Raw genomic sequence first — 21,116 nt, forward strand, 5'->3', positions numbered from 1 at the left:
GTTTACCTTAACTAGTAGTGCTCTTCTGTGCAAACCTGTCAAAAAAACCTGTGTTTTGCGTAACTTCAAGCTAGAGGGGTCCCTGCAAGACTGTTGGCCCACACAGGCCCCAGGGTTGAAAACGGAGCAGCTTCCTGGGGCTTGGAGGAAAACGGAGCAGCTTCCTTCCGCCCCACGGGCTGTGGCCACCTGAGGACAGGACAAGGCACTTACTTATCTGACTGCCTCAGTCCTTTGACCACCCCACTCAGGAGAGGTCAGCAGGGAATTAAGCAAGCAGGCTGACCTCCATCCCCTCCTGCCCTCTGAGCAACACAGGGGCTTCACATGTCTCCCAGCCCTGCCCAGCACCAGCACTCACAGACCCACCACTGGCAGCCACCTCAGTGAATCATCTGAAACTTTTATTACACCGATTTGGTTTACAATCTTTGTACTTTTATATTTCCAACAAAAAAGGCAACATTGTGATATACTGTTTGTACATATATAGAGACAGACAGAGCTAGATCATATTGACAGAATCGAAAAGTAAAAACTGTTTCCCAGTGTTCACAAAAGAATTTGTTCACCACATACCCGCTTCTGCCTTGTTCTGCCTGATGGATACAGACGCCCACAGTGCCGCCAGCTGCCAGCCCCCAGCCGACAGGACCTTTACCTGTGCCGTATCATGCCCTTATAGATCAGAAAGGATGGAGTGCAAGGCTATCCCCAGTGGCAGTGGCCATGCGAGGGGTGCCGACAGGGCTCAGCTCCAAGCCCTCACAGGTCTGTGTAGCTCCCTTCCCAACTATTCATGGATGCTCCAGGGGCTACATCCGCAAGAAATCCTAACCAGCAGCAGCAGCTGTGAAACCTCCCCACTCGGGCATCTCCCACTACTTGTTTCCCATCCTCGAGACCGAGGTATTGAATAGATTTTTTTTCTTTTTATTTGCATTTACAAAATATTTCCACTGAATGACACACCTGAATGAGATGAGAACTCATGTTCAGAAACAGCAGAAAAGACCCAGATCAGCATCAGGCTGATGAAGGAACAGCTCCAGCAGCGAGGGTGGGGTGGTGGTTTAATGGGGGTGGCCTGGTCCTGGGCAAGCCTGCCTGTAGCTCCAAGTATAGGGCTGCACCTGGTCAGCCAGTTGTGCAATGAAAGCTCGTGCTGGGAGGGCAGCAATAAGATCCCTCAGACATGCTAGCAGACACATGAGGAGGAATTGGCCACCAGAGCCAGTGAGGAACAGGGACGGGAAGAAAAGGGCTTGGGAAAACGTATCGTCACCAGAACAACTGTTGACTTGCTTTCCAGGATACTCACGGCTCCTCTTCCTGCAAATGGCTGAGACTGTTGACACCACCTGAGCACCCTCCAAGCCCACTCCTGGGCTGCCACACACAGGAATGCCTGGACAGGTAGCTGCTGCCTGGAGAACCCTTTGCCTTCCCTCCCATCAATCTCTTGGCCAAAGAGCAAAACCCAAACGAAGCAGCCTGCACCATTCGCCCACACCCAAGACCAACAGTCAACTATCTGCCAGTTTTCGAGGGTTGAAAGCACTTCAAAAACCATACGCGGTAGTCAAAATGAAAGCCCTGACAGCAACAGCAGATAGTCTGAGTGTGAACATGCCTGTCGTTGGTAGGTCACTTGTCAGCTTCAGGTCCGGTTACTGTGGTGTGGGACTGCCTTGCAGAGTGATAACTAGCAGGTCACTGTGCTGGGAAGGGCATGTCCCAGCGCAGGGCCAGTACAGACCCCTTAGCTTTCCCATGAGATCCATCCCCAAGGAGTACTGCAGGGCTTTGAGGAGAGGGGTCAGCTGTGGGCTTCCGTCTGGAGGAGAGAATGACCTCCAGCGCCTTGCCTGGGAGCTGGTCTTCCCTCCTGCCACCATCCACCGGTGCAGTGTGAGCGGCACTCAGCAGCAGAGGGACCCTAGCCAAGCTGGGAGCATCCCCCCGCCCATGGGTCTGTGCCACAGAGATGGGGGAAGGTGGGGAGGGGGAATGACACAAGGGCTTGCACTTGGACTATGCCAGCGGGTACCCCATCAGGCCGGAGCAGGGGCACCCGGCTGGCTCCCTCCCGCAGCAGATGGCAAGCCCCGCTTCTGCTGCTCTGAGCACAGCGCACACGGCAGCAGGAGCCGGTGGCCGGCTTCCCAAGCCTGCCGACTTCTGCTCACAGCGACCCAGGCATCGATTTGGAAGGTGTCATGCTGGCATACGTCGTAAACAGGACGGCAGGTTGATTTCGAGCACCAGCTGGGGGTGGAGGAGCAGGCTGCCGTGGGGATGGGCAGAAGCTGTGCATGGAAATGGTTGCTGCGTTCAGCCTCCCTTTGCTCCCACGGAGCTGGATTTGTCCACACTGAGCTTCTGTCCCTGCCTGCTGGGTACCTGCTGGCCCTCTGTTCAACCAGCTGAGGTGCTGGTGGCTGAGGTTCAACAGCAGAGGGGAAAATGGAGGGGGGCTGTGCACTGCCCCTGGGACAGCATAGTAGAGCCATCTCCGGACTGGGTGAGGGCTTGTGCTGGGACAGGCTTGGAGCATTTCCAGGTCGCCTCTTACAGGGGCAAACTGTGAAACTGAATTGGGGAGTAAACGGCATGTTTGTAAAACATGGCACCAAACACGACTGGCCTGAAACACGCACGGTGCAGGCCAAAGCCCTGCACCCCAGACAACTGGCGCAAGCTCTCCTGATCGCTGGGGACCCACTGCTTTATCCTGCCAGCACCTACACCACCCATGCCCTGTGTGCAGTAGCCTGCCTCCAAACTCCCTCACCAGCTAGCCCTGGCCAGGGCCCACGCACCACCCTGCTGACAGGGCACTTTTGGCTAACCTAGACCCTCTCCTGCTTCTTCCTTCGATCGCAGTGAAGAGGGATGAAGCCTGAGCTCATGTGGCTGGGAAGCTAGGGAGCAGCGCTGAGCCAAGCCCTGCATCAGCTTCCCTAGGCGGAGGGGACGGGTCTGAAATGAAGCGTTCCACCTCCTTACAGGCTATGTCTGAAATAGCCAAGCCTGTCAGATCCCTGTCCCCCGCCGTGATGGATTAGCCTCTCCAAGGCACAAGGCAATTTATTCATTAGTGACATTTACACCTTGTGGCTTCATTAGCCATTGCGGTTTGGTGACACGTGCTCAAGCTGTCAGTGCTGGGCTTGGAGGCAACATCGCTGCTCTGACAATGCAGCGAGGCTTGGCCTGGGCACCTCAGCTTAGAAATATCTCCTGCTTGTCTCCTCAGCCAGAGCATGCACAGCCTGCTTTGAAAGCCCACTTTGTTCCCGGACTTCTCCACCAAATGTCCTGCTGCCTCTGTTTCCCCCACAGCCTCCCTGCCTCCCAGCACCGCTGCTCCAGCACAGCAGACTCCTGCCCTGTCTTGCCTTGTGTCTCCCATAAAAACCACCACATCTGTAAAGCCTTTTACAGCTGTTCTCATACAGCCCCTCCTCTCCACATGTCTTGCTGAGCATTCACATGCGACTTCTGCCCTCCTTAGCTAGCTCCTCCATCAGCTGTGCCTTGTTCAGCCCACAGCAAAGCTGCCCTCAGTCCCAGTGGAGAAGCACAGAGCCCATGTTCAGAGACTAGCCCAGCAGACACGCTGCTTTCACCACAACTCTGTCCCCTGGTCCTGCACTGCCACGACAGCCAACCTGCCTATCATCCCCAGGGACAGCACCAGGGCTCTGGAAATCAGGACCACCAAAACGTCAAGGCCTTCTATTTTCTAACTTTGGTCTGTTGAACTTACCCTGTCTACAAAGGCTCAGAGAAGTGCTGTGAAATTCTCTGGGAAAGCAGAAAGTGATGCAAAAGAGAGGCCAGGATGTGCTGCAATGCTCTGCAGGCTGTGCTGTCTCTCCGTCAAGCAAGCACAAGGCACGCCAGGGCAGGGAGCATTGTCAGAAGACTGTGCACAGGCAAACCAGCAGGTTATGGTGAGGTCTGGCCACCAGCACGCCTGAGGTCATCATGCATCTGCTGGCGTTTCACAGCTGGCCCACAGCACCTAGCAGGGAGAGGACTAAAATTATGTGAATGCACGGCCTGGGAGGATTTCAGGGGAGGGGGGTGCTTTAGCTAGCTGCTAAAGGAATAGCTGCTAAAGCTAGAGGAATGACAGTTTGCGCATTGGGTTTGTGGAGTGTGAGAAGAGCTGGAGAGTGTTGGCCAGGGAGCAGATCCACCAGCTCTCCTGTTTCAGGCAGCCAGCAAGGGATTAGCTTGTTCTCAAACACAGCTTGCTCCATGCTTTTATCCCTGCTCCCTGCCACTCACTGCAGCAAATGTGACACTTCACACCACCTCCTCACAAAAAACAGGTCAGGAGTTTCCTCTCACGAGGAACAAGCAATGCTCTGTCACCCTGCAAAGCCCTTGCCACAAGGACGGATGGGTGATGCTAGACCAAAGCCACAAACCGACCAACCCTCTGCAGGGCCGCAGGTCCCGGCTGTGCACACAAGCATGCAGAAGCCCACCCTGCCAGGCACACACACCTCCAGGGGCAGAGGAAGACTTTAAACTACAGACTCCATTCCTGATCAGCCTACCCCACCGCAAAGCCACAGGGCCTCCATCCCAATCTTCCTTGAGCATTTCTCTTCACCAGTACTGCACATTTCTAACAGAGCTGGCTTAAGTGGAGTGTTTAAAACCACCTCATCATCAAAAATTAGATTTTTTTAGCAAGGAACAGCAACCTGAAACACTTCTCACAACTGTTAAGGCCTTTTAGTCTCACTTCAGTTTGAAAAAGCCATTGGCATTTCCAAAGTGAAATCCTGTTATTTTGGGGTCTAGTTGTCACCGCTTTTTCCCCAGCCGGCTGAACGGTGCTGTACATGCTGCTTCATCAGATGTGCCATTACTTTCATTCCCCTCTGCTCAGCCCCTGGGGACAGGTTCTCCCTGGGAGGGCAGGTACAACACAAACAGAGCCCACCAGCTTCTGGCTGGGCTGAGCAAGAGGTGACGTCTGCTTTCAGCTGATCCTCTCTCTGCATTTGCTTCTGGAGACGCATATAGACTCAGGCTTGGGTTTTTCCAAATGTTTTCCCCTGGCCGGTTCACGGACTGCCGTCCAAAGTCCGAATTCACGGCACGGCAGCTGACGGTGCTGCTAATGGACATTGGGACCATGGGACTGATACAAAGTACTAAGTCATCTCACCACATTCTAGCTAGGCTTTTTCTTTCACTAATGTGAGTAGCTAAGATAGCAGAAGCAGCTTGTGCTGATGGAGAGTGAAAGAACCTCATGTGTCTGTGTGTGAAGTTACTTTGTTCTACAAAATCCGCTAAATTATAATCACAGTAGGTGATCCATCCGTTCCTGAAGTTCAAAGGACTGGGGAAGGTTCAGGATGGGCACCAATTTCTCACAAGCTTCATTTGCCCAAATTAAGTTTACAAAAACCAAACAAACGAACAAAAAGCCCCAACAAAAACAGTCTTCCTTGGGAGGGAGGGAGGAATAAAACCCACTTAGCTTTCCAGCAGCCCCTGTGCTTATTCTCAGTGCTGGATGGCCGTGCTGCACATTGTAATGGGCTCCTGAAAAGTCAGCAGCTTCTGGAAGTGTTGCATAGGTGGATGATGTACCTGTTAGTAGACCCTGTTTATGAGCTGCAGGAAGAGGAGCTTGCTGAACTCCACAAAGAAACTGTCCCTCCCCCAAGACAGACAGACGAGGTGAAGACGGAAGAAGGAATGTGAGGACATGGGTCTTGCAGGTTCAGTTCTGTCCTTGGGATCTCTCTTCCCTCATGTGTGGAAAGGCTCCAGTCCTGTGGGAGAAGGCTCCTCTCCCAGTGCGATGGAGGTCAATTTGCTTGTTAGCTTGCTTTTGAGGGAGTTGACGAGATCGCATCCATGGGCATAATGTTTCCCTTGGCAGAGCAGCTGTGATGGAGGCAGTAGAGCAGAACAATTCAACCCACTGCTTGCAGAGACAGTAGATATTCAACATTCATTCATGTTGGCCAAGTCCCAACACAAACTCTATGCATCAAATCAACACTGTGACAGATCAATTTGTCTGGACTCAAGGACAGACCACTCTGAGAAGTTGCTAAGCCAAGCTCACATTGGTATAGTACCACTGGGTTCAATAAAATTACACTAGGAATGAACATAGCCCATTAATTTCTACCTGAAATGTGGTTAAGCTCCTTTCCCCTTTTTCCAGAATGCCCACGAGGAAAAGAGCCCTAGGCAGGCTCAGCCCCAAGTCCTCACTGAGCTCCCAGGTCCTATGAACCAGCCTTTGGTCCCCACACATACCTGACTCAGTGGAGACTCTAGGCCCACGCACATCACAGGAAGCAGCATTACCAAATAGAGCTAACGCTTAAACCATGTCCCATTTCTAAGATGATCTGGATGGAGATCATATTCATACAGACCTTATTCTAACCACCAAATATGAATGAAAGATGATTATAAGCACATATCACAAATTGAGACTTACAGCTCTTTGGTAACACAACTTCTTGGTGGTGGTGTAGTATTTCAGACCCATGCCCTACAGCTACTGCAGCAGAGTAGGAGCACATTGCAGCAGGGTTGTACCCTGCTAAAAGTAAGGCAGCACCCTGGTAATATTAGACAGCAGTACTGAAGCTGTGGTTGGAAAGGCTGGAAGGAGAGCTTAAAAGGTATTATTCTTCCCACGGGCTAATCAGCAGGCACTGTTTTACTGACATTGGATGCTACCTAACTTTCTTAAACTTCCACTTAATAAACCTCTTCCTGCAGTCCCCTCCCCATGGGCATCCATCAGAGTTACTAAACAGGTCTGCAGCCTCTTGAGTGGAGAGACAACAAAGAGGGCTGGGATGGGATGGGTCTCTAACATGTGCATTTTATGGGGAGTGGAAAGGGAGAGGGGTGTGCTTGTTTGACATCAGAAAAACAGCAGTTTCCCCAGCACTAATCCTGAGTATTCGCCTGGTGTGTGACTCTGGAAGGCTTGGCCTTAGCCATAAGCTGAGATTCCCTCTCCCTGTCCTAACGAATGCCCCTACAGTTGCTCAACCCAAAAGCCCTCTCTGAAATCTCCCTCCTTGGTGTGGTCTGCGTGATACACAGTGGGCTCAAGAAGTACCACCAGGCTGGTTGGTGTCACTGCCTGGTTCTGCACAAGCAAAGTGCTAGGCACTATCTGGAAAGAATCCAGTGTGTTCTGGAAGATGAAGATCAGCTAATCCAGAGCTTCTCTTGTGCTCATTCTCTCTCTTTCTCTAGTTCAGGAAAGCTGGAGAGCTTTTAAGTACCTGACAACTATACTGGCAGCAATGGGAAACACCAAATAGCCCAAACTTATTGTCCAGCCTTGCAGCAGTAAGGACTAGCTCTCTTCTAGGGAGGTATTAGCGCCATGAAGGGCCAGGAAGAGGAGCTGGCAGTGTTCCCGCCTCACTCGGCCCAGTACGTGAGGAAAGCCTGATGACAAGTGCAATGCTGAGCCTGACTCTTGGCCCATGGAAAGCTGCAACGGGTGAATGACGTATGGAAAAAAAACAAAGCCGTCTGACTGCGGAGATCCTCTAGTTATTGCCCCCTCGTACTGACAAGCACCCGGCTTTCACCTTTCCAGAGGGTGATGCAGGCTGTCCTGCTTTCCTTGCGTAAGGGGCCAGCAGCTCTGTGTACTTCGCATATGCTGAAGAGATCTTCTGCACCAGAAATGAGGACACAGCCAGCCTGACAGACCAAGGTATTGCTTGCACCTTTGGCCCTCTCCTCTTGCCCAGGCCGGGCTCAGAGCAGAAAGGACAGACTCACTACACAGAGGAAACATCTGTACCACCATACAAGCCAGGGTTTGCCCAGTGAGATTGTGGGGGAGAGAAGACCGTGCGACTGGTGAAGGGAAGGCTGCAGTGACCAGGTAACACCTGCTTGTGTTGGAAAGGCCATGGGGAAAAGGAGCAGAGCCAATTAGACTCACCAGTCAATGGAGGAGAAGTAACGGGATTAAGATACAGCAGGGAGAATTCAGGTTAGATATAAGGGAGTGGGCTATCATGAGAGGAGCAGACTGGGCCATCGAATGAGCTGCCAAAGGAATCGTCATCACTGACGCAGACATGGCAGAGAGCAGACACAAGTCTGCAGGAAGAGCAGACACCTGTCTGCTGCTCAGCCTGGAGCTGTGGCGGGTGGATGTCTGTGTGCCGAGGAGAGGGGACCACTCTACCACGGAGAGGCTGTGCACCAGAACAGGGACCGACCGCCTCTGGATATCTGTGCTGATAACCTGGGCCGCAAGGAGAATTAAATCAGCTGCTCTTTGCCCAGGGCACTAGGGTCCCTCGCCAACACTTAGGAGGCAACCTGTACATGCACGCCCTTTCTGCCAGCTGCATCCCATGCCAGGAGTGGGAAGGGAGAGCCCAGTTGCCTGCCATGAACTTCCCTGCCTAGCTAGACATGCTGCCCTGCCATTGCAGGCAGGGAGGAGGACAGGGAGCACAACCCTAGTTTCAGTCTGTCCTCTTCAGCTCCACCACTTCTCTGCCAAGCCACCAGGCAGCTCCTGCCCAGTCCTGCTCCCCTCCCATGCCCAAGTGTGCCATCCTCTGTTCCTGAGCCTAAGACAGGGCAGGAAGGTCTCCAGCCTGGCAAGAATGGAGTAGGCTGGACCAGGGTGGGCAGCTCCACAAGGTGCAGTGGGGCAGCAGGGCCACGAATATGAGGAAGGGGATCTCTGAGAAATCCTGACATGCAGCAGGGAGCACTGACTAGAGAGGTCCCACTTCCCAGGGTGCTGTTGGTCTGGGGTGACCACAGACCATGGTACTGGGACTACATCTGGGACCTGACTGTGGCTGGCACTATGTGCATGGGGAAGGTGTTCAGCAACAGAAAGACGGCATGGATCCTGCTGGCCAACATGCGTCCACCTGGATAGACCACCTCCAGAATAAGATTTCATGGGTGAAAATGGGGCCAGAGGAACAAGTTGAGGCAATCTCATTAAAAGGCCCAGAAAGAGCCAAGGACAAGGTGCCTGAAAGCAGAACTCTGCTGCAGGTGCTAAAGGACGGGGGCACAGAGACCCTACAGATTACATCCCTATTCTGAGGACTGTCTTTGCCCCAGGGAACTAAAAGGCCTGCCAAATCTTAGATAAATCCATCTGTCCAAGGCACCTTGGAGGCTGGAGATAGAAAGACAAGCCATCATAGCCTAATTTAAGCAATGTGTAGGAGATTTCAAAGAGAACATGTTGGGAAGGACAAGCTGACCACATTCCTCACTAATGACCCATTGCAGCTCCACTGACTGAACGTCTCCTGATTCACTGGGACATACAAGGACACACCATTATCTCCCCAGAGTCACGAGGACCCTCAGCATTGGCCTTGGCTTACATTAGGCCCTTGGAGAGAGAAGCACAAGCACACAGCAAGCCAAATGTGATCACAAAGCAAGGAAATTCCAGGGCAGCCAAGGGGGCTGTAGCCGCTTTCACCCAGTCTGAATCCATGTCAATAATGATGAGAATAAAACGCAGAGAGGGATGTGCCCACACCGGACACCTTATGCTTCTCTGTTCTCAAAGGGACCCTCTTATTTAACCCAACATCTAGGTCTGGTAGCAAGAGTAAAGGCAGACGACAAAATGGAATCATAACGGAGTGACATTTTAAGGGACTTCCTGTTCAAACTGCCATTGTTTGGAGTCTAGCACTTGAGATCCAGGAGGACAAGCTGACTTAAAGGGCAAGAGACACTGACCAGGACATGCAAGGCACCAAGAGCAGAAGAACAGACAGCTCTGGGAGCAAAGCCAAGTGGAGCCTTACAACACCCACAGGCGCTGACCGCTCCAGGCTTGCCAGCAAGAGATGATTTTCAAAAGAGGACTGATGTGGTGAAAGGGTGCATTTGCAGCCTCCCCAAGATCTAGGAGGTGAAGCAGTACAGCAGCATGACTAGAGAAACAGACCCTTCATTAACAGTTGGCAGGAGGAAGATGGGCTGGACTAAATACAATGCCTCACTGTTTGCTGTTACATCTTGCCCTTCTACGATGGAAGCAGAGGCAGACACCAAGCTTGAATGCCCAGGCACTAATGGACTTGCTCTTGTCACCCAAGACCTGCTGCTCTCAGCCGTTGTTTGCCCCAGCTGATGAAGGAAGCACGGTGAGGCTGAGGAGCAGTGCTCTCTGGAGAAATCGCTGGCTGATTTGGCATGCACTCCCCCAAAGAGCGGACTGAAAAGGAGGCAGCTTTTCTGAGAACAGGGACACGAGAGATCTGGGGATGTGTTGATAGAAAAGGAAAAGCTGGGTGCCTGCACACTGCAGCCACCGATGCAGCTTCAGTGACATGAACGCTCCTTGCCCAATATCACCGAAATCCTTTCCAGCAGGATAGAAGGGGCAGCACAAAGCTCAGAGCAGGCCAACCTGCCCTGACAAGAGCAAGGCAGAGGAACCCAGGGGTTAATGGGCTACACAGAAGCCACTTCACTTCTCACAGCCTCACACCTCTCTGCAAAAACCTCTGCAGTGCAAACCGCTCGGTTTTAAGCAGGTTTCCCTCTAGCATATCCCCAGCCTCTGTTCTGCAGAGCATCCCTCACAGCAGATGCCTCCCTGTCTCCCACCTGCTCCCACAGTGGGGCCTCACAGAAAGGGAATCCCTTTGCTCCTCATTTCCCCAGCCCAGGTTCCTGACGCTCCAGCGTGCTTTTGTATTTCTCCCTCTCAGCCCCTCAGAGCTCTCTGCCAAAACCAGCCTGCCAGGAGCCTGCAGCTCAGAGTCTGCAGCCAGAGCCCAGCCTGATCTCATGCAAAATTCACTCTTACAGACATGCACCAACCTGCTGCTCTATTATCAATTGGTGAACTGCAGCTGAACCTACCATAGCCTGCCCTGATGCTTGTCTGAACCGACTAGGACTCACTTAAAAGCCAGGGAGGGACCCCAGCCACTTGACACACCACCTATTGCCACGATGCCTGATCCTCCCCCCCCTTTCCCAGCTCATCAGGGGCCTCCCGTTTTCTCTTTCCAGCTGAGCCCTCCTCCAGCAAGCAGATCAGTAGCGCCACAGATCTCCGCTCCATCTGGGTTTGCACATTCATCTCTTCCCCAGTGCTGCCTGCCTGCTGTAATCCCAAACAGAAAGCCCTTTACCTAGGGGATGCCGACTCTCAAAGCTGGCGTGCCGATGCTTCCTAAGGAGCTGAGCCTGGGATCCTCTGGAGGTGGTGCCATTCCCAGCAGTGAGAACAGAGTAACAGTCGGTGCATGGTCTAAAAAAAAAAAGTGGGGAGGGTGGGGAACGGTCGGGGGGAAGGAGAAGGGCTAATTCGTGGCTTTCAGCCTTTGCTCTAACCTGCTGCTAGCTCCACGTGCCTGGATGCCCCAGACCTTTAGGCACAGGCAGTTACACGCCGCACCCAAGGGGCATGTTCCCCTCCACCCTGCAAGGGGTCTCACTCCAGCATGGGCAGTGGGGTGGGCAGAGGTGCAGCAGGGCGCTTTCTGGTGGCTGCTGGTTCCTCGGAGCACAAGCCAGCCTGGAGCCAGGGCTGGGAGCCAAAGCACTCCCCTTCCTGCATCAGGCCTGTCTTTTTATTCCCCCCTTTGGATCTTGATGCCATGAATTATGGTTTTGGGGTTGGTTTGGTGGGGTTTGTTTGGGTTTTTTTTTGCATGTGGTGGTTGGTCTAGAGTTCTGTGCCATGCCAGGGGGAGCATCAGCACTCACCCCTCTGGGAGGTCACAGCCACGGCGGGGGGAGCTTTTGCTGGCTGCTGGAGCGAGATGCTGTGTCCGCTCCGTCCTGATGTCCTCCTAGGCCATCTCCCTCCCCTGCGCTCCTCTCCCCAGATCCTGCGCTGGCTCGGGCCAGGCAACAGACAACGAGATCTCACCGCCCTCTGCTTTCACAGTGAGGTCTCCACACAGGACCCGTTGCGGTGGAGGTGACGGTGGTCATGGTTCAGGCAGCCTTCGTTGCGATGCACGATGAGGATGGGGAAGTAGAGGGCATCCTGGTAGGGAGGGGGGTCTTCCTCCTCCACAGTCACCTGGCTGGAGAGGCGGGTCTGCTCGGTGGGACAGCTCTGCTCATTCAGGCTCCCACTCCGGCTCTGCCAGAGGCAGCTGCGTCGCGAGCCATACAGGCGGCCCAGGGAGAAGCGGCTGCTGCTGAAGGGGATCCTGGGGCTGCCGTTGCAGATGCTCAGGGCACTGCGGGAGAAGATGGAGGAGCTGCTTATAGTCCTGTGGCACCGCTCGCAGTTCTGCCGGTAGCCCCCATAGCGGCAAGCAGAGTAGCTGGTGCAGCCAGAGAGCCCCACCAAGTCCATCAGGACTGCTTCTGAGTAGCTGGGCACCAGCTGCTGGTTGGATCGGATGTGCCACTCCAGCTCAGTGCTGTCCACTGTGTTGACGCGGGGCATCCTCCGGCAGAAGGAGCGCTCGTCAGCTGGCGTCACCGCCACATAGTCGAACCCAAAGAGTTTCTCCACATGGTAATGGACGTAGGAGGTGCGGTACTCATTTAGCACCCGCAGGGGCCAGGATAGGGTCAGCAGAGCCGCCACCCAGAAGACATAGTGGGATACGTACCAAGGCAGGTTGTCTGGGTCAGAAAAGGCCACCATGTATTCCTTGAAGTCCACGTTTTTGAGGTGCATCCCCTCCCTGGCCTCCATGTAGTCATCTAGGCCCTCGTTTTCGGTGAAGAAGCGGGCCCGCTGGGTCAGGTAGGAGTTCTCTGACTCCACGTTGGCAAAGCTGAAACACTTGGTGAAGCGGAGCCGCGTGGCCGGGTAGCTCTCCAAGTCAATGAGGTCCTTGGAGATGTCCTTAACTCCACAATTGGAATAATCAAACTCGGCCTCTGCCACGTGGGTGTTGACCCGCTCATGATACACCTGGGTGGTGGTGTAGGCATCCCCGTTGCGGTAGCGGGTAACCTGCCGGGTCCTGCGGACGTAGTGGTAGCTGATGGCCTTCCACCAGATGCAGGGTGTTGCCTGCTGCATCCGCTGCACACGCTCGTGCACACTCTCCACGTCCACTTTGTACTGCAGCTCGTTGCGGGTGTAGCAGTGCCAGCACTCCACCAGGTACACCACGTAGAGCATCACCAGGAAGGCCAAGGGGATGTAGACGTAGCCGTTGGAACAGGGGCTGTCATGGTACATCATGGACTTGCCCTTGTAAGCGCTGTCAAAGGTCAGCCGGGTCACCTTGGTGACGTGGCACCAGGTCATGGCTCCCATGCAGCCATACATGAGGAGGGACAGCAGCAGGCATTTCCAGTGGGACTCTCGGCACAGGGACTTGCTGAGAGACTGCTTCACCGGCCGCTGCTGCTCCAGGGGACCAGGGAGAAGGGGAGAGAAAACAAGAGAGGAGTCAGTAGGCTGCAGCAGCAGGGGGAAGGGGAGCAGGTAGCAGGGTGCTGTGGTGGCACCTGTAGCTCCATGAAGGGGGACAAAACAGCAGATGCCATGGGGCTCCTAGCCTCAGCGGGCAGGCCGGAGGCTGGGATCTCCCCCGGGATGACAGTCCTGCAGTGCAGGCAGCTGTCAAGCCCCCCTTCCCTTTGCGGTGCTCTGCCCCTCTGTGGGAGATGGCCAGAGCCCAGCTGGACGTGAAGGAGAGCGGCAGAGGGCAACTCTGCCAAGCTGCACCCTGAGCATCCCCCTTCTTCAATGGGAGTAACCCCCACCACTGCCACATCCTGGGCAGGGGTACTGAAGCACAGCAAGATGGAGGCTGGGGGAATCTCCCCTGCATATCTCAACTCCTGCACCCATCCCACCAGCACAGCCAGCTCTAAATGATGGGTTGTCCCACCTGAACACTTCACCACAGCTCATCCCACCATGCCTCTCACTGCTCTCACACAAGTCTCTTCCCCTTTCCCAATCACGACCGACAGCAACATTCAAGTTTCTCCCACCAGGGCAGCACAAGCGACCTGGGGTGCCTGTAAGGCAGAGAAACAGACCTTCTGCAGCTGGAAAGGCCTGTTTGGTAATGGCAATTACCACCTCAACACTTGGCAGCCCAAGGGGCTCTGAAGTGTTTCTCAAGTGCTGTACAAACCACACAAACGGGAAAGTACTCTTCCACGACGGAAATGCAACCGCCTCTGGTGGAAGAGAAAGCGAATATGGAATAACATCCTAAAACGTGTTCAGGCGGGCAGTGAAGAGCACCTTACCGATCTGCCACAGCAGGGAGGGCAAGCGGCCAGTCACAGCTGCCAGCAAATGTCACTGCCTGCACTGGGGTTTTTATGGGTGTGACAGCTCATACTTCTGGAAAAACAGCTCACAGGTCTTTCATGGTGAGGAAAGGGCAGGACTTCAGCAATAGGACTTTTAAAAGGAATTGCCCTGGTGCCTTCACCATAGGAACCATGCAGCTTTTTACAAAGACCCAGGGAGAAAACCCACTTAAGGAAACCTCTGTCACTCTCTGCAACACCCTGAAGTCTCTAGTATTGATCCAGCTTGGCCAGTGAGACCTGACATTATCACACCCAAAGGGAGAACATGCAAAGAGGTTATTTGCTTTCTTATACAAAAGACTTCATCCAGCCCAAATGCCATCCAACCCAGCAATCTCCAAAGATGCAACCTGAGAGAGGGGGGCAAGAACCCCAGCCTTGTGCAGTCACCACAAAACTCAGTAAGAGGCTTTCAGCTTTGTTCTCCCTCCCCAGCTGCATGCAGCACGGCTCCTGAGCTCACCTCTGCCATTGCAGGGACTAACACCAGCTGTAGTGAAACCACTCAGAGCAGTGAAGTTCAAGCCTGACCCCATCCCTCCTCCATTACTGAGCGCACCGGGCTGGAGGAGTCTTTCATCCAGGGATCCCAAATTGCTGAATGGGCTCACACTGCTAGAAAGCAGGGGGTCACTTTCACTCTTGCATGAAAAGGAAATTTAAAGCAAGAACCAGAGGTCACAACACCGCTAGCATGTCTAGGGACAGATCTGGGCCTCCCCTTTCTTCTAAGAAATCTCCCCTGCTCTCCCTGGAGACCCCCTCAGCCCTGGCTTGGTCCCCTAGAGTCCCATGTGCTAGTCTTTCCTCCCTACACCTTGCCAAAGCCTGGCCCACCCCATGCCAGTGGGACTTCTGCCACTGTGATTAGCAGGGCTGGATCCGGCCCAAATCTCCAACAGAGGTTTCTCTCCTGGAGGCAGGAAGCTTCCCTTCCCACCCAGCCCAGCAGCCAGCCTGCAATGAGCGGAGCAGGCAGCACATCCAGAGGGACCACCAGTGGCAAGGGGAACGGTGGCACATCCTGCTGGGCATCCCGAGCATCAGTAGTGCTGAGCCCTCCTCTTTACGGCCACCAGCTGAAGGCGAGAACCGGAGACAGAGACACAGAGCCCAGGGAAGGCAGGTGGGGTAGCACTGGTCTGCAGGCAACAGGGAGACGTGCAGGGCGGCTCTGCTTGGCAGCTCTGGCATGGAAACATGCACACCAGTGCGACCCACCACTTCATGGGGCAAGAAGGAACCCCAGGTAAGAGAAAAGGGAGTGAGGAGAGGAAGGGGGACCACCCAGCAGGCAGAGCTGCCTGAGCTGCACCCTCCCTGCTCAGGTCCATGCTGCAGTTACAAGAGCCTGCCCGGATCTCTCTGGCTTTGCTCGGCTGCAGCACAGCTCTCCCGTGCTGGACTGCTGTGCCACTACCCAGGTGGCTGAAGGTTTCCTCTCCCACAGCTGCCTTCTGCATTGCAAATCTTCCCCGGCAGTGTCAGTCCTGGCTGTGAGGCTCTAAGGGGACTGCTCCACCAAACATGGAGCATGGGGAGGGTCTGAATGGGGGCCTCAAGTTGATGCAAGGCACGCACTAACCCTGGGGTGTCTGTGGGGTGAGAGGGCTTGCACAGATTCGGCGGGGGGGGGATCTGCAAATGGAGCGCAAGGAATAAAGCAAAGCATTCAGCTTGCTCATTTGCCACGTTGGGGAATGGGCACCAGGGAGACAGGTCTTTGGCCAGGTCCGTCTTGGAAAAGCAAATTCCACCTCCCAGTCGCTCCCTGGCCCCTCACATTCCACACTGCCTGCGTCGTCCTGCTCAGGAGAAGGGCAATGCTGGCTGTCACCCTGCAGAGATGCAGGCAAGCCCCACTGCGGCTACCCACCCAGGGCAGGGCGGCATGATGCAGCCCAGGCTTGGTTCCAGGAACTGTGTTAGCAGGGCTCTAGTCCACGCATTAGTCTCCTCCTAGGACTACGCAGCATTTAGATACTGCAGTGCTTCTACAGGGTCACGCTAACCCCTGCTGTAAACAGTTTACAACCCAGTTTTGTCCTAGGCTTTTGAGGTAAAACACATACACATCAGCCACACTGGTGGGGTTTCTGAAAGCTGATCAAGTGCCAATGACAGGGGATACAACCACAGCAGAGACGGAGGAGGAGCCAGCTGCGAGTCTAATCCCAGTAGGAATTGCAGCATCCCTGCTCCTCTCCTGGGCTGCAAAGGGCTCACAGGAGCAAACAACCAGCTCCACAGCTTCCCCCCGCAGAAGCAGCTGAATAAGGTTGCCTCCTCAAGCTCTTAACCAGCCTTAGAGAAGTCCAGCACAGCAAACACGCAGATGAAAAAGCTGAGGAAACGGAAATCCTTTCTGTCCCAGAACAGTGTCACTGGGAGGAGAGCAGGCTCTGATATAAATGCCGTCATCATCTGCCCGCTGCAGTCTGATGGAACGAGGCGAAAGGCTTGCCCTACTTCACTGCAAACAGGGTTTCCCTCCATCACTGCGAGCCTCCCCCATTGCTCAGACTTGAGCACTGGAGAGCGGTAAGCAAATCCACTATTACAGGTGCACCTAAGCATCTCTGCAGTGCTAGAGGGCAGAACTGGCCCAGCCATGGCTTGGCCAACCCCTTTGTGGGATCCCAGTCAAATCCCTTCTCTGTGCTTCACTTCACCATGTAGAACACATGGGACAACCCTTACCAGGCACCTGAACGCTAACTGTAATGCACACTGGGAAAGGCAAGGGGTGAACTGCTGCTACAGCCTCCCCACCCTTATACATAGCGTTTGCCTCTGACATTACCCTTGAGGTGAAAGGAGATGGAGTCCCACACCTGCAGCTGCTGCTCTGGGATGCATGGGAAGGGATGGAGGGGATTACTTATGAGCAGCCGTGAAGCAAATGGAGATGCCTGCAATGTACAGGGTAGAGGCACTAGAAGAGGGGGCCCCCACCACTGCTTGCACTAGACACCTCTGAGATCTGGGGAATCCTCTTCTCAAAAAAGCCTCAAGGGGACAAACCTGCCCAGCACTCCAGTGGTCAAGCACATGGGCCAAAATACCTTCATCACCCCTACAACCTTTACCCTGCAACTTTGAACATTAACAACTCCAGAAATCCTTCAAGCTCTTCAAGCTCCTCTCTGAAACAGCCTGTCCCTGGCCCCATCTACCATCCCCCCATTTAAGAAGTGTTCCTGTGCCCTCACCTCCCACACCTCTCACCTGCCTCTCCCTGCAGAGACCCACCTGAAATCTCCTATTCACACCCAGAATGCTAAGCCCTCACTTTACAAGATGCCCCAGAGTTCACAGTGTTAGGTGTCCTAGAGACAGCCCTCTTCGGGGCTGAAAAAACAATTCAAAAAAGCCCCAGAGCAGCAGCCTGGATGCCCAAGTAGCTCCTGAGTGCCAGGCTGTGGCAGCAGCTTGGAGGAGACTCCAGTGGGACTCCTGAGCATCAGTTTCCATGGCTCCACCCTGCCAATTTGATTACATCATGCAACAAATGAATAAGCCCTGTTCCCTTTGACCTCAAATCCCCAGAACAAGGCAGGTGGGGAGGATCCAGTCATTTCTAGGAATGGCCACCATCTTCCAAGGCCCTGGACAGACATTGGAAACTCCTGGTCAGGATGGTTCCAGCAAACACCCACATCATACCTCACATGCCTACAGCCCAGATTCAGGAACTACCTGCCTAGAAGAAAGAGCTGGCTCAGCCCCAGGCCAGCAGCATTGCCAACTGCAGAGGAAAGGGGAAGGCTGAGCATCTAGGAGCCAGGGAACCCTGCCAGCAGTCAGCTCCTGCAACAGTACCAAGGTCTCCATTTTACACAGCAACTTGGAGGAGGACTGGTTCCTTCCATCGGATCCCACCTGAGCGGCAGGACAGGGACATTTTTTCACTTGTTCCCAGGCTGAAGAGCTTGCCCCTTGGCATTTCCTAGCCTTCAAGGTGGAAATGGATTGCTGAGTAAGATTCAGCTCACCACCATTAAGTAAGTGTAGGTGTATGCATGTGATGCCAACAGGGAACAAGGGCTCAGCCAGGGCTCACCAGTAGCTCTTGCTACTTGCCTTGCTGGGACAAGCTGAGCAGCACCTGAAGCCCTGCCTGGCTCCTGGATACAGTGACCTGAGATATGTCAAGATGAGGCATCTTCAAACAGGACAGAGCATGTTTCCCATTTTCCAGTCCCCAGATATCTCCTCTGGCTCTCTGCCAGCCCTGGCCAATGGACCCTTACAGGTGGGATTCAGCCGCACTGCCGGGATGCTCAGCAATGCTGGCACCAGCAGTTGGTCCTGATGGAAATGAGGACATTACACAGGCACTATAGGGGAGCAGGAACACCCTCCCCGCCCAATATTTCTGGGGACAAGAGGATTGCCCTAGGTCAGTTCATGAATCCAAGCTCCTCACTAAGGTCTCTCCTCATTGCATCAGATGAGACACCAGCAAGCATGGCACTGTCATGGGAGGCTGCAACTTTCCTCTCCTCTACCAGCTGCTTCATGCAAGTCTGTGATAGCTTCTGGCTGCGGGAAGCATGCCCTTAGCCTAAACAGTGCAGGTCATGGACTGCAGCTCTTCTGCCTGCTCCCACGGGGTAAGATTATACTGACACCCTAGTTGGCAGCCACTGCGAAGCAATCAAAGCCCAGACAATCTTCTTGTAATCCCTGCGAGCCAGGGGACACTGTAGTCGAGGGAAACTCACCCAGGCACTGCTCCTGCTACGCTTCTTTCATCCAAACTGGCTCTCGCTCTGGTACCTCTCAAAAGCCACTGTGCTCTCTTGAACATAGCACCAGCACTGCCAGGGCCTGAGGGCAAGAGACCACATCCCAGTGTGGCACAAGCATGTCCTCATGCTAAAAAGTGCCTCACGGTTTAGCTTCACTGTTCAGGATCTGCTTGGAGAGCCAGGGCTCATGGCACCATGGGTTGTTGAATGGAAGCAGGAAGAGAGGAACAGCCGCAGAGTATACGGTATTTGTGCAGCTTCACAATCCTTGAACTTCAGTATTCCTCTCCTGCAATTATTTATATCTAAATATAAGTCTGTATATATAGAGTAACGGTGCATGGGCATGCATGTTCTTCCTAAACCAAGGAGGCAGAGAATACCAGGATTATGCAGCACTCGCTAACTGCAGCTCCTCAACAGCAGAGGACAAGTGATGCGCCAGCTTCTGAGCACCCCCCCAAGCTACCCTTTGAGCTGTGGTCTCACCGGTGAGGACAACCCACCACACCAGGAGAACGCTGCCCTTCCTGTGCTGCCTAGCTGCCCTCCATGGGCTGCCAGCCCCATGCCATAAGGTGGGTCTCACTAGGCAGTGCAGTTCTTTCTCTCTTCTTGGGAAGCCCAAGCTGCAAGCAGGATCTGTGGGGGCAGACAAAGGGGCTCACGCACCTGCGTCCCCGTGCTGCTGCCTATGCACAGAGCACCCCGTTCCTGACGCTTTTTGGCATCTGCTGCCCGAATTTCAGAAAAGTCATCAGCTGGAGGGGGGGACTGCAGCATACCTGAAGGCAAGGCTGTGCTGGTACCTGGCCTGCCCTCGTCTGCACCTTCTGCTCTCTCCAGCCAACCTCCAGCTGGGAGCTGCCACCAGCGATAACCCCAGGCTTCTCCACATCCTCAAGCCCTCTCCCCTGCTGCCCACCGTGTCTTCCCTCGCAGTGACCCAGGCCGCTGTGCTACCCCCTGGCACCCCCCCCAAGCCAAGGCGCAGGAAGGGAGGCGGGGGTGTCTCCACATCCATTTCTCCCAGGCGTAACAACCTCTTGCCATTGCAGTAAGCCCAAGCAGCGCCCGGCGCATCTCTTTTGTGATCTTCTCCCTTCCTCCTACGCCCCAGCCTCCTCCGGCCCCGGCCCCACCGCCGGCCCTACCGCCGGCCGGCGCTGGCTGCTGCGCCCCTTCCAGCCCCGGAGGCACCGCGGCGAGCCCCAGGTCACAAGCGAGCGATGGAGAGGGCGGCCGGGGCGACGGGCAACCTGCCGGCGACGGGGACCGACGGGCGGGTTTCCTGCCCCCCCCCCCCCTCCCCCGCCGGCCCTCACCGCAGCCCCGGGGCCGGAGGAGGGGAGAGGGGCTCCCGGCGAGGGGGTCCGTACCTGTGCGGGCAAAGCCCGTCCCGGCCCGCGGCGGGGCGGTCAATGAGCGCGCCATGCAAAGCGGGCGGGGAGGGAGGGTGGTTGGGGGCAGCCCCGGGCGGGGGGGGGCGGCCGCTCTCCTCACCTCCTCTCGGGCCCCCTCCGCCTCCTCCTCCGGAGGCACCGGCGTGCTGCTGCCTCCCTCGCTGGCGGCGGCCGCCGAGGCCGGGGGGGACATGGCGGCGGCGGCGCCCCGCTGGCGGTGCCTGCGGGCTGGGCAGCCGCATTATCCCGCCCGCCGCCGGGCGCTGCCTCGCCGGTCGCCGGGCGGGCGGCGGGGCGGCGCGGCGGGCGGGCGGCGCGGCGGCATGGCCCACAGCCGCGGCAGGGCGGCTGCGCTCGCCGCCCGCCGGCGCCCGGCCCGCGGCCCCGCCGCAGCGCAGCGCCGCTCCCGCGCCCGCGCCCGGCGGAGGGCGGGCAGAGCCGCGGTGGGAGGGCCGCGGCGGAGGCGGGGGGGACGGGATGGGGACGGGGTGGGACGGGGTGCGGTGCGGTGGGGATGGGGGCGCGGCGACGGGTGACCTTGAGGCGCCGGAGGCAGGCAGGCAGGCAGGGAGCCCGGCGCGGCCGCCCCTCGGGAGCCCACTGGGAGCGGAGCCGCTGTCCGGGCGCTGCCGGGGAGGGCTCCCGCTGCCAGCCCCGCCGA

General features: G+C 55.6%; 1 protein-coding gene across 5 annotated transcripts; it reads right to left on the reverse strand.

Moving 5' to 3' along the window:
* Positions 1–383: 383 nt before the first annotated feature.
* TMEM151B (transmembrane protein 151B) lies at positions 384–20,768 on the reverse strand. Of its 5 annotated transcripts, none has more exons than XR_008237946.1 (4): positions 20,556–20,768; positions 11,921–13,369; positions 11,178–11,296; positions 384–5,925 (listed from the first exon to the last, which is right to left on the reverse strand). XR_008237946.1 is itself a non-coding variant. In XM_052806073.1 (2 exons), the coding sequence occupies exons 1-2, from the start codon at positions 20,646–20,648 to the stop codon at positions 11,933–11,935; spliced, it is 1,530 nt and encodes a 509-aa protein (XP_052662033.1). In that variant the 5' UTR covers positions 20,649–20,768; the 3' UTR covers positions 384–11,932. The 5 variants fall into 5 exon arrangements, 1 of the variants encoding a protein (XP_052662033.1); XR_008237945.1 differs by having other exon boundaries at positions 11,755–13,369; XR_008237944.1 differs by having other exon boundaries at positions 11,380–13,369.
* Positions 20,769–21,116: the final 348 nt, after the last annotated feature.

The sequence above is a fragment of the Harpia harpyja genome, chromosome 13 (assembly GCF_026419915.1).
Source record: "Harpia harpyja isolate bHarHar1 chromosome 13, bHarHar1 primary haplotype, whole genome shotgun sequence".
Taxonomy (NCBI): domain Eukaryota; kingdom Metazoa; phylum Chordata; class Aves; order Accipitriformes; family Accipitridae; genus Harpia; species Harpia harpyja.

Coding starts and splice junctions, on each gene's coding strand:
- TMEM151B (XM_052806073.1), bottom strand. CDS start 20,648: ATGTCCCCCCCGGCCTCGGCGGCCGCCGCCAGCGAGGGAGGCAGCAGC. Junction 13,370..20,555: donor CGGAGGGGGCCCGAGAGGAG/GTGAGGAGAGCG, acceptor CCCCTGGAGCAG/CAGCGGCCGGTGAAGCAGTC.